This window comes from Pseudochaenichthys georgianus, chromosome 1, assembly GCF_902827115.2.
Source record: "Pseudochaenichthys georgianus chromosome 1, fPseGeo1.2, whole genome shotgun sequence".
Taxonomy (NCBI): Eukaryota; Metazoa; Chordata; class Actinopteri; order Perciformes; family Channichthyidae; genus Pseudochaenichthys; species Pseudochaenichthys georgianus.
In genome coordinates, this window is record NC_047503.1 from 32,885,222 (window position 1) to 32,897,603 (window position 12,382).

General features: G+C 42.0%; 1 protein-coding gene across 1 annotated transcript; it reads left to right on the forward strand.

The window, feature by feature from the left end:
- Positions 1–5,456: 5,456 nt before the first annotated feature.
- Positions 5,457–11,289, forward strand: LOC117447460 (N-acyl-aromatic-L-amino acid amidohydrolase (carboxylate-forming) B-like). The gene is made up of 7 exons (XM_034084200.2): positions 5,457–5,545; positions 6,732–6,958; positions 7,383–7,575; positions 8,623–8,716; positions 8,803–8,910; positions 9,349–9,461; positions 10,715–11,289. Exons 2-7 carry the CDS (start codon positions 6,732–6,734, stop codon positions 10,907–10,909), a joined length of 930 nt encoding a protein of 309 aa, XP_033940091.1. The 5' UTR covers positions 5,457–5,545; the 3' UTR covers positions 10,910–11,289.
- The last annotated feature ends 1,093 nt before the right edge of the window (positions 11,290–12,382 follow it).

Here is a 12,382-nt window from a genome sequence, read left to right on the forward strand (position 1 = left end):
TCGGGCGGACGGCCTGGGGGCAAGGCAGAGTTCAAAAAGGGGCGAAGGCCACAGCGGGCGAACTCAGGGGGCCGGGCACAAGGTCGGGCAAGAAGAAATCCGGTGGAACCCCCAACGAAACAGGACATGAAGTTAGCAGGACATGAAGTTAGCAGGACATGAAGTTAGCAGGACCCTCAGCGGAACCCCCAACGACACTGGACGTAGATTTGGCAGGCCATCAGCGGAACCCCCAATGACACAGGACATGGAGTTGGCAGGACCCCCTACGAAACAGGTGTCGGCTGGACCCCCAACGGCACAGGACATTGGGTTGGCACTGCAGGACCCCCGACGAAACAGGTGTCGGCTGGACCCCCAACGGCACAGGACATAGGGTTGGCAGGACCCCGGCAGAACAGTAGTCGGCGGGACCCGCAACGAAACAGGGCATGGGGTTGGCAGGATCACCGGCAGAACAGTAGTCGGCGGGACCCCCAACGGAACAGGACACAGAGTTGGCAGGACCACCAGCGGACCAGGACATTGGGTTGGCAGGACCCCCGGCAGAACAGTAGTTGGCGGGACCCCCAACGGGACAGGACATAGAGTTGGCAGGACCCCCGGCAGAACAGTAGTCGGCGGGACCCCCAACGGCACAGGACATAGAGTAGGGACTTGAGTAGGGAATTCGAGAGGTGACTTGAGAGGGGACTCGAGAGGTGACTTGAAAGGAGACTCGAGAGGTGACTTGAAAGGAGACTCGAGAGGGAACTCGAGAGGTGACTCGAGAGGGGACTCGAGAAGACACTCGAGAGGGTACCTGAGAAGGAACTCGAGTAGAGACTCGAGAGGAGACTTGAGAATTAACTCGAGAAAAGACTTGAGAATGAACTTGAGAGGTGACTCGAGAGGGAACTCGAGAGGGGACTTGAGAGGGGACTTGAGAGGGAACTCAAGAGGGGACCTGAGAAGGAACTTGAGAGGGGACTCGAGAGGAGACTCGAGAGGGGACTTGGAAAGGGACTCCAGAGGGGACTTGTGTCGGCCGGAAAGCCAACAGGACACAGGGCCGGAACCATGGCTGCTGGGGCCGGTACTGGAGCCCAAAGCATGGCTTCTGGGGCTCGGAACACAATCATGAAATCAGACACAGGAGGGCAAACACAGAGACAGGAATCAACAGACAAGACAGGGGGTGAACACTTTTCAAAATAAAACAGGAAATCAGAGACATACAAAACACAACACAGACAGACCATGACAAACTACCTGACATTTGATCTGAAGAATATAAGGAGGAGGGAAAAGAGTAAGCAAAACTCCCCAGGAAAGAGTGAATGAAACACAAGGAAATAGAGGGCCAGCTAAAAACACTCTATATTGTGGGGGAAACTTCTGTGTAGCAATGCAGGAGGAGTCACCGACTCAAAGGAGACACGGGGAGAGCTGGAGCTTTGATGGCAAACACTGATGGGTTTATTTGGAGCTTCGGCCGGAGAATTCACAAAACAAGTCAAAGAGTCAGAGGTTCTGACTTCACGGTAGAGTTGCAACGTCAATTCTGAAGAACTCTACCTCAGATCCATGTATTTAGCTAGTTCAGAGAGAATAATCAACATTTCATTTCATTTCAAACCTTTATTTATCCAGGTGTATCCCATTGAGATCATTGATCTCTTTTTCAAGGGAGACCTGCTCAAGTAGGTTCCACATAAAACATAAAAACTAGGGCTGTCAAACGATTACAATTTTTAATCAGATTAATCACAGTTTAAAAATTAATTAATCATGATTAATCACCATTCGAACTATGTCCAAAATATGCCATTTATTTATGTATATTGTTGGGAATGGAAAGATAAATGAAAGCAGGCGGATATATCCATTTAACACAGTATCTATGTTTATTATAACATTGTTCTGTGTGTCAAAATGAAAGACAACCCACACACCTATCAATCATCAAACCGTGGGGTCTTAATTCATTACGTGTTGATTTCTATCAACGGGGGAGTACTTCAGGAAAGTCGACAGAGGGGGGGGGGGGCTAGTGGAGTACTTCAGGAAAGTCGACAGGGGGGGGGGCGGCGGCGGCTAGTGGAGTACTTCGTGACCACAGAGTGTGAACGTTGTGATCAGCTGTTTTAGCGCAGTTCTCCAGTGAAGGGGGGAGTCTCCCTCCGCAGCCGGTTGCCGTAGTTTTGGCACAGTTCCGTTGTACAGACCGACGTTAACAGCAGCCCTGTCTGTGCACGGAGACCGACTCTGTCGTCCGGTGATCTAACCGCCTTCTGGAAAAGCTTCACAAGTACGTCGGTACGCAAATGCGCTTTGTGACACAAGTGACGGTACCATTTCAGATTACGCACATAACCTGCGTACCAGTTATGTGCACCCCTGTACTACAGCAAAAGTATTCTCCGTCGGGACTTCCTGCAACAACACCACGCCGTTATCAAAGATGTTCTATTGAGAAGACGATCACTACGTGACAAAAGTTTTCAAAACCGTGGCTACTGAAATCAATCTGACTAACTGCTGTCTGTGCAATTTACTTTAGTTTGCTTACTTTAAAGAGCCTGTGACACGGTTTTCCCCCATCATCCAAACCCATCAATTTGAGTACATATTGTCCCCTTGAAAACCGTTACTGAACTGATTTTGGATATTTGTACTTTGATAACCATTAATCTGCCTTCAATGTTGACAATTTTCTGAATCTTCTCGCGGATTCTTCAAGTCCCGCCAAATGATGGGTGACGTCATTGCGGGCACAGCGCTCCAGCTGCACCGTCCAGGATCCCAGCATCTGCATGTAAACCTTTATATATATACAGTCAGATGTAAACGCACGATGGTGCACACAGCAGCAAGCTCAGACAGCGATGACAGGTTAATGTTGAACGTGTCTGAGAGCTCATATGAGGCTGAAGGATCGGTTTATGTTGTATCTTCTAAGTTTAGGAATGAGGTGCGTCAATATGGGCGATCATAATGGTCATGTAGCCAGTGGTGGACTGGGACTAAAAATCATCCCGGGACTCTCGACCGGCCCACTTCGGTACCGCTAGTAAGCTGTCAATGGGGGGAGTGGGGGATGTAAAATACAAATATAATGTATAATGTCTGTGTCTTTGACATTAGCGCATTAGGCTGGACATTAGGCTGGAGAAGCTGACTCAGATAAGGAAATATATGATATATTATGATATTATCTGATCGATGATCTGATTGATGATGTAATATGAATGATAAGGGCGACACGTCGGCGTCTTCTCTGCATACGGCAGTTTACACTGTATTTTCTTTATCCTGTAATATGACTTGAGAGATTTAAATTCCGCACACTGAGTGGATCTCTTTTCTATAGACGCCGGAGGCGGACAGCGTCAGGTAAAATAAGTTATTTAGCCTTCTCAAACCTGAGCCTCACGCGCCGCCTATGGGGGATGTGCTAGTTACTTATCCGACCGGCCCACTTCGGTACCGGCCCATCGGGATTCGTCCCGATGGCCAGTCCGCCACTGCACCCACAGTCCGCCACTGCACCCAGCCCACGTAAACTGTCAACGGGGGGAGCCTCGCTGTGGGGAAACGGTGGACCTAGTGTCCCGATCGGAGTGGGAATAATAATAATAATCCGTGCATTTTATCTATTAATTTCCCCAACATTGTGGTAAAAAACCACACGTTTAATCCACGTTGTTGGTGTACTACAACTACAAAAAGCATCGGCATCGGTAATCATCATCCTCACTCATCATTTAATGTATCATATGTTCGCCGAATTGACATGAAAGCACTAATAAATGTAGTTTCATCCACTTGAGTTTATAACCACAAAAATAATCGATTTGTTTTTATATCACATCCGACGGGAGGAAATTCAGCAGCTCTCACTCCCGATTTTTAATCCTAATGTAATCATCATCTTCACCACGATCATTTATGTTTATGTCGCCGAATTGACATGAAAGCACTGACAAATATGAATATACTGTAGTCAACTTCATTAAAACGTTCTTAACGTGCCTAAACTCAGTAATTCACCATTTCTACGCATGACACAACACACTTTGTCCGTGTTTGGCTCTCGAAGCGTTCCCGCATTGACGTCACTTCCGGCTTCCCCCAAAACTTCAAAATGAGTGAAGGAATTTCCCCGCGATGTTCGAAATTATTGATATTTAACGAAACGGTATCGCTTTTTCTTTTTTAAACTGACGTTTCGAGATTAGCCCAATATTTCATTGCACAACAGTTGTTGGGATGGTGTCACAGGCTCTTTAACATCATGTCTCATGGTGGGGCTAAGCCATTTCTTGGTATGGGTGTAGCCTACCCCAGCCATACCCTGGCGCTGCCACTGGTGGCACGTATGGGGCGGGCCATTCTGCACATGCGTTAAATGCGTTAAATATTTTAACGCAATTAATTCATAAAATTAATTACCGCCGTTAACGCGATAATTTTGACAGCACTAATAAAAACATAAACAGAACAACAAAAGGACGGCATCATTACAGGGATTTACAATTTACATAACTATCCACATGAACAGGTACCAACAGCTTCCGATTGAGTAGCATCCAACCGAGCTTTAAAAACATTTAGTGGAACCAGATTGCTCAGTTTCCATTTCAATTGCAGACTATTCCAAGACAGTGGAGCTGAGCATCTAAATGCCATCTTCCCTAAGATTGGCACATTTGGCACATTTAATAAAAACACAGCATGCGATCTCAGGCAGTAGCCACTTACAATTAGCTGTGAGATCAGGGAGCAGATAAAAAAAACAAAAAAAACATAAAACATCTAAAGCTTATAAGAACAACATTGTGCATAACAAGATAGAATGATAACACCTCCAACAGGCAGGAACAGGGAGAGCACAGCAGCCAAGTCAGGACAGTATGAACTGATCAACTGGGTGAAAGTTATGGGCCTTGTATTATATTTATAATATACAATATTTCCCCAACATGTATGTGTATGTCGTTTTTGTATCAATTTGCATTCATTTGTGTCTGTGTCTGCATGTGAATGGAGTGCCTGCATTACTTTGCTTCAGGGGCGGTTCTAGTAATGTATATTTTCTGGTACTCGGTTTGCCAAAAACTGCAGGATTTTGTTGCTGTAATGTGAGATTGTGCAGACATCCTTATGTAAAGTAGAGATCTAACTGTTCATTGCCTTTATTTTTATATAAATATGGTGTTAGTGCAAACATTGCACTATAACGTAAGCTGAAGCTAACAGTAATAACTATAAGATATATCTGAAATAAATAAGTGTACTGAAACAAATACCAATAACTATATTGCATTGTTTTCTTATGCGCAATTACTTCATACTGTCTAGTTCTCTTTTTTGTCCTGCATTTATTGTGCCCCCTTCAGAAAATAACTGGCCCCCCAGTGCCCCCCCCAGTCAAATTGGTCTAGAACTGCCACTGCTTTGCTTGCAGCTTACGAAATACTACTTTCCTGATAGGGCTTGCCTTTTAGGTCAAAGGTTGCTGAAGTCGAGTGAGTGCTGAGCAGAGCTGAACTTCGAAAGAAAGGTAAGCCGTGAAGGCGTGAACGTTGTGTCTTACATGTGTTTAAGTACAGTTTGCTTTGAGTTTTCTCTTCTGTGATGAGGAGAGGGTTGAAAACCGAAACGGTGTATTAAAATAGAAAAGATATCCGAAACGTCGAGGTGCCATAAAAGCGATAGTTGTGTTTTAGTTTTGCCTCGGCAATAGTGAAAGGAGTTGCTCAGGAGGTTGTTTAGCAGAGTTGTGCATTTGTAGACTTAACACTTATCCCCAACTCTAGAAACAAAGGACTTATAACATATATTATTATATTATATACATATCATCGTGAGTAATAATTAGCTATTCTGTCCATTAGCTCGTCTACTGTGCTGTTTGTTCTCTGAAGCAGATCTTTGTTTTCAAGCAGCTGTTTAACCTGTTTCTGATCTCATTCAGTCAAAGCGCGTTCCTGCCTCAGGTTTTCTCTGAAACTACAGTTACAAGAACAAACAAGACTTCCTATTCACACATAAGTTAAAACAATTTCGAATTAATTCCACAGGAACAGTTTTGGAGATATGTCATATTATTCCAACTAAGAATAACTATGGTACAAATATTTGTATCAACCACATTACATCCTAGTAATAAGTTGGAACATATTCCTACTTCACAAAGATCAAGTGATTGTAGAACAATTCATTGAAAATATAGACTATGGTGTTGTATTTAAACTCAGTAAATTTGAATTCCCCTTCAAGCGAATCAGAAATGACAAATGAAAACTACTGCTTTACTTTAAAGAAAAAATATACACAAAAACCTTCACCCCTGTCATTGATTATCGAGTGAAATAAACAGCCATAAAAACACTTCAGGTTTATGACTTCCTCTGACAAGTTGCTCCTGTTGATGGGACAGAAGAATAAATGGTCAACGGCAGTTTAATGTGTTCAGGAAGTCGTCTGCAATCATTCAAAGAAAGTTCCAACAACAGACTGAAACACTTTAATCTCAGTTTCTGACCATCAGCTTGAACCTTATTTCAGCATCCGGTCACAGTAGTGTCTGGTTTATGTATAACCTGTTCATTACACTTTAACAGGTTTGGACAGACCCACGTGTTTGTCCCTTCACGTGTGTACGCGTGGGCTTCATGAGAGGGAAGGGCAGAATAAAGTAAGAGTTTTAAACATCTAACAATCTTACTTTTTGTTCCTGCCAACAGATGGAGAACGCCATTTTCTCGCCAGTGTCCCGGGTTGCCATTTGTGGTGGCACCCATGGAAATGAGATGACAGGCATGTACGTGGTGAGAGAAATGCAGAGACAGGAGGTAGATCAGACTGGATCTGTTTCTATAACCACCGTAATATCAAATCCACGGGCTGTGGAGGTGTGCAGAAGATATACAGAAACAGATCTCAATCGCTGTTTCACAAAAGCCTTGCTGAGGTAATGTTGAAAGAAAAGTAAAAGTACCAAACTTTAGCAATAGTATTTTAAAAGCAACTCACATTTGAAAACTGCCTATAATTATAAAAACGGCTAGTTTAATATGCATGTATAATAATAATGAATAAGCGCTTTTTCAATTACACATACAATGGTCACTGTGGACAATACCCACAGGAGCAAGTTCAGGTGAAGTGTCTTGCCCAAGGACACAAGGGCTTTACAGACGCAGTAGCGGCGGGTTTCACCCCTTGATCTGATGATCATTGCACAGCGCAAAGACACAATGGCCTGACGCAGTGGCGGCAGGAGCGGGTTTCGAACTGGAGTTCCCCAGCAGCACCCCCCTTCATCTGATGATCTGATGCACAGACCACTGCGCCACCTGTCCTTAAGAAAACTCATTACTTTTTCCAACTACCAGTTCTCCCATCACAGATTCAACCCCCTACGAGGTGAGGCGCGCCCAGGAGATTAACGCTCTGCTCGGGCCCAAAGAGAGCCAGGAGGCTGTGGATCTGCTGTGCGACCTCCACAACACCACCGCCAACATGGGAATGTGCCTCATCTTTTACTCCTTGGACTGGCTCACACTGCACATTTACAAATACATTCAGGTAAGAGCATGGAGTCATCAAGACTAATATTTACAATTAGATTTCATGACATGCATCTGACCTGGACTGTAATGATGCCAAAGATTAAAAACCGCAAATGTAGACCATAAAGTGCTGGAGCTGTAGGTCCCATAAGGTTCAAATTAAATTATGTTTGCATTTATAAAGAAATACTGTATTTTACTTACATGTATTATAAAGAATACCCTATTTATCAATGAGAAAGGGTCTGAAGACTGTCTTTCTTTATGTTCAGGAAAACACAATAAGAGACCTGGGCGGTGGGTGGCACTAGAAGAGAGGTTCATAAAAGTCTTTACTATTCATACTGGGGACCACACATTTCTGTGCAGAATATCAGACATCAGAAATCTTATCAAATCAAATCAAGTTTTATTTATATAGCACATTTATAAACGATTTTTTGTCGAGCCAAAGTGCTGTACATATAATAAAAATAGCCTGCAGTAGAGACACCTTACAGCAAATACAACAGCACAGATTGTTCAGAATATCAGTATGAGAAAAACGACACCCTCTATCCTTAGACCCTCACATCGTACAAGGAAAAACTTCCAGAGAAAACCCACAGTTTAAGGGGGAAAAATGGGAGAAACCTCAGGGAGAGCAACAGAGGAGGGATCCCTCTCCCAGGACGGACAGACGTGCAATAGATGCCGTGTGTAAATCGAAGAGATAATACATTTTACAGCATATAGACCGAATGTTAGGAAATGCATGTGTCTGTAATAAGAAGATGAATCCACGAGGATGTCAGCTACAATCCTGTATTGATCCCACAGCGGGAAAACCTACAGCGTTACAGCAAAAGGGATAGCACAGATAGAAAAGGAATAAATAAAATGAGTTCACTAACCCATGAAATTAAGAGGCAATCACATACTGCAGGAAGAAAGGACCTGCCGTATATCTCCATGAGGCAAAAACTGAATCTATGGTCAAATTCCAGATAAAAGTGTTATAAAGTATTTTATGTTAAAAGTTAAACTCAAAGGGCTTAATTGAAGCAACTTTTCTGGTTTTCAGAGCAACATGACCTCTGCGCCTGTGAGAGCAATGCTAATGAGTTCACCCAAATCTGAGGCTTATTCCATGGAGTCAGTGGGTAAACATGGCTTCTGTAAGTGTGTGTATGTCTGCATGCATCCAAATAATTCGACTGATTATTGTGTAAAATACTAGAATTGCTTTTCTTGTTTTCTGCAGCGATAGAAGTCGGTCCTCAACCCAACGGTGTGCTCAGAGCTGATATCTTCAACATGGCGAAAGAGGCAGTGGATCACACTATAGAATGGCTTCATAAATTCAATTCAGGTAAGAAAGACATATTTAAATAGAGAGATTATCAACAAAAAAAAGTACATATTTTCAAAGGCACCTTCATTTTTCCTTGTTTTGCTTACTGGGTAAAAATGCTATGCTTCTTGATGATTTAAAGAATCTGAATTTGAAGTTTTCTTTAAAAATAATGTTACTTACGTAATTACTTATCCATAGTGTTATCTAGAAATTAACATAGTTTAGTTTTTATTTGCTCAAGTTTGAGATCAATTCTGTCTAACCCAAGTACAACGTAGGGTCGTACAGCAGATATCTTAAAGCCTGGCCAAACCATAACCTTCTGCAAGATTCCATCAGGGTTAAGAGACATTTTTTTCTTATCATTTAATAAAGCTGTTATATTACCATGTTACCTCTGACACTTAGCCACCTTGAACACACCAACATTACAACTCATTACTTTGCCAACAGGAAGTACTTTTGAAGGAGGTGAAGTGGAAGCATACACTGTCGTGGAGAATGTAGACTACCCAAGGGATCCAACGACCAATGAAATTACTGCTACCATTCACCCCGAGCTGCAGGTAAAGGACAAGTACATCTGGTGGAGATACATGCAAACATAAGCCTTCACTGAAAGCGCCTATAGTCTAACAACATTTCAAATAACAATGCATAAGGGTCTCGATGGGTCTACAGACAATAATCGTCTGAATCTGCAGCTTCCCTTGGCTTCATTGAGCTTTATAGCTTTATAGGTTCAGTCAGAACTCTGTTTGTCCAAAGGCAGAGTCATTAAACCATCTTTTCTTTAGCTAATCACAGGGTCAAACTGGTCAGGAAGCAGAAGAAATAGCTGGGAAGATACAGTATCTTATCAGTTTGTTAGCTGCCTTGTGCCTCTCATTCTCTGCTGGAGATAACACTTGCAATGTTTAGTCAAAGAATGTAGACCATTCTTTCTGGAATATCAACAAGATAGCAAGAGAAACTCAGAGTTGGTTGGGCAGAGGCTCTCTCTACGGTGTCTCAGCATATGCTCGTCAATTCTCTGGCCCACTGATATGTTAATGTTGTGCTCACATCCACTCTCTGTTGCCCCTATATTAGATATTGCAGGATTAGCTCTTTGCAAGAAATCGAACAAGCATAGTTACCAAAATGTTAAACTATTCCTTTAAATAGTGTGAGGGATTAATTTTGTCTTTACTCCTAAGTGTCAAAGAATAATTCTCCTTACTCCTAAGATATTTGACCTTTCGGCCTGTTGACGTTTTACAACCAAGCCGAAGTCTGTTATCTGTCTTAAGGAGTGGGAACGGTCAGCTGTGGCTGACCTTACCAGTTTTATGACCGGTCAACTCTCGGTCATAGGAGCCATAGAGTCAGATAAAGTGATTCAGTGCCCCCCAGGTGTTCACAGATTCTTTCCCCAATATGGGGGTTAACTCTGAGTGAAGCTAATTAAAGGTCTGCCAAGATGAGAAGAGATTCAGAATTGACATGGCAACCCACCTGAGCAGTCAGAACTTTTGACTGTGTGACTTGTGATGTGAATTTCTCCGGCCGATGCTTGTATTAAACTACCAGTGTTTGACATCAGAACTCCTGCTCGTCCTGTGTCTCCTTCATGAGTCGGTGACTCCCACTGCATTGCTACACAGAAGTTTCCTCCACAAATAGTTTCATAGGGTAGTTTTAGTTACACAGTTAAATGCAAACATGCACGATTGCTGTGATTTAGAAAACTATGAGGGTAACAGTTAACTTGTTACTTGCATTGAAAAGCTGCCCTGATGCGTTTGACTAATCTATGAGAGGTCTCTATCTTCTCCAGGATAATGACTTCAAGCCTCTGCAGCCAGGCGACCCCATGTTCCTGTCTTTTTCTGGGGAGACGGTGAAGTACGAAGGAGAGGACCTCCACCCTCTCTTCATAAATGAGTGTGCTTACTATGAGAAGAAGATTGCCTTCCATTTAGCCAAGAAGATTACAGTGACCCTCCCGTCTATAAGTGTGAAGAAGGACTGAGACAACGGAGACAGAAGGAAACCAAGACTTAATTTCCATACTTCAAATTATAATACTATATCTATAATCATGTTTTAAATCATATCAACAACAAAAATGTACTCGCCTGTGCAGTGACTAAATATTTGACAGTTGCTGGACATGACAACATAACATAACATAACATAACACCTCCTTATCCTTATCACTATACAATACAGGAGCAGCTGTGCAACAGTGCGATCTCTGGGAGGCAACAAAGGGTGTTTTTGTATTAAATCAGTTTATTCTGTACTTAAGTGACATGTATCCATGCTGGAATTATAATCTGTACCTTCTCTATAATAATTAGACTATGACATTGATATTTTATAAACTGTGGCAAATATGCAAAACACGAATCAGTGAAGTTTTTGATGGTGTGATTTGACTTTCAAATGATTAGACGCTGATGACTTGCTGCTAAAATATGTTTGTTCACAAACTAAGTTTAGCAAGTGAACTTTTGCTCATTGCCACGTAACACAAAGTTGAGTTGAGGTTTATGGGAATACCTGGGAATTTAATATTTCTCTCTCGAAAAAAATAGCAACAGAAAAGCATTTTAGTTTTTCTTACATAATTTCAGTCTTAAGGATTGACGATTACTTTTTACTATTAAAGTACACCACAAGAGAAGAAGTCAGCAAATGTCAATTTATCAATACAGAAACAGGAACAGTGTGCTTCAGAATACATAAAAACATTTACAAAAGCCTGTGTCTACACATGAGACGAATAACAAAACATTGTGACACAAAAACATCACAATTTGTAATCTGGTACATAGAAATGTGTAATATTGGTCACACAACAAAGTGACATATCATTCACTTTCCAGGCAGATGTTGAGTGTAGAGGCTTACATTTCTGAGGATTTTCACTTGCAAGTGAATTCGGCAATTTCAACTGTTGTTTAAAACACCCGTCTATTTGCTCTGAAGTATCATGGAGCAGTATTTAAAAAACTTTAACTGATGCATTATTTGGCTGTCAAACCAGTCAGTTGGGTAACTGAACAAACAGACCTTGAGAAAGGAACAGACAACGACTGCAACCACGTCTAGAAAAACATTTCAAGTAGTTTAACAAATGTAAAGTGGCAGTAGTATAACTTTGGGGCTGAAACATTAGAATTTAAATGTTACAAAGAGGTATCAAGTTTGCGAAAATGGCGTCAAATCAACTCAGTATTTTACGTGTTAATAGATATTTATTCTATAAACACAGCTGCTAATGGGAGTGGTTACAGTTTAAGTGACATTTCGTGAACACATATCACAGGCTGAAATCAACAACTACCACAGATGACAGTAATGTCAGCTTAAAAAAAAAAAGGCATGAAAAAATAAAACATCATAAAAAAGGCTTTTATAATATTGGTCATGCACTAATAGAGAAAGCTACCCTGGCTTAGATAAAGACGGGTTTAAAATCTACCTATTACTGATTTAA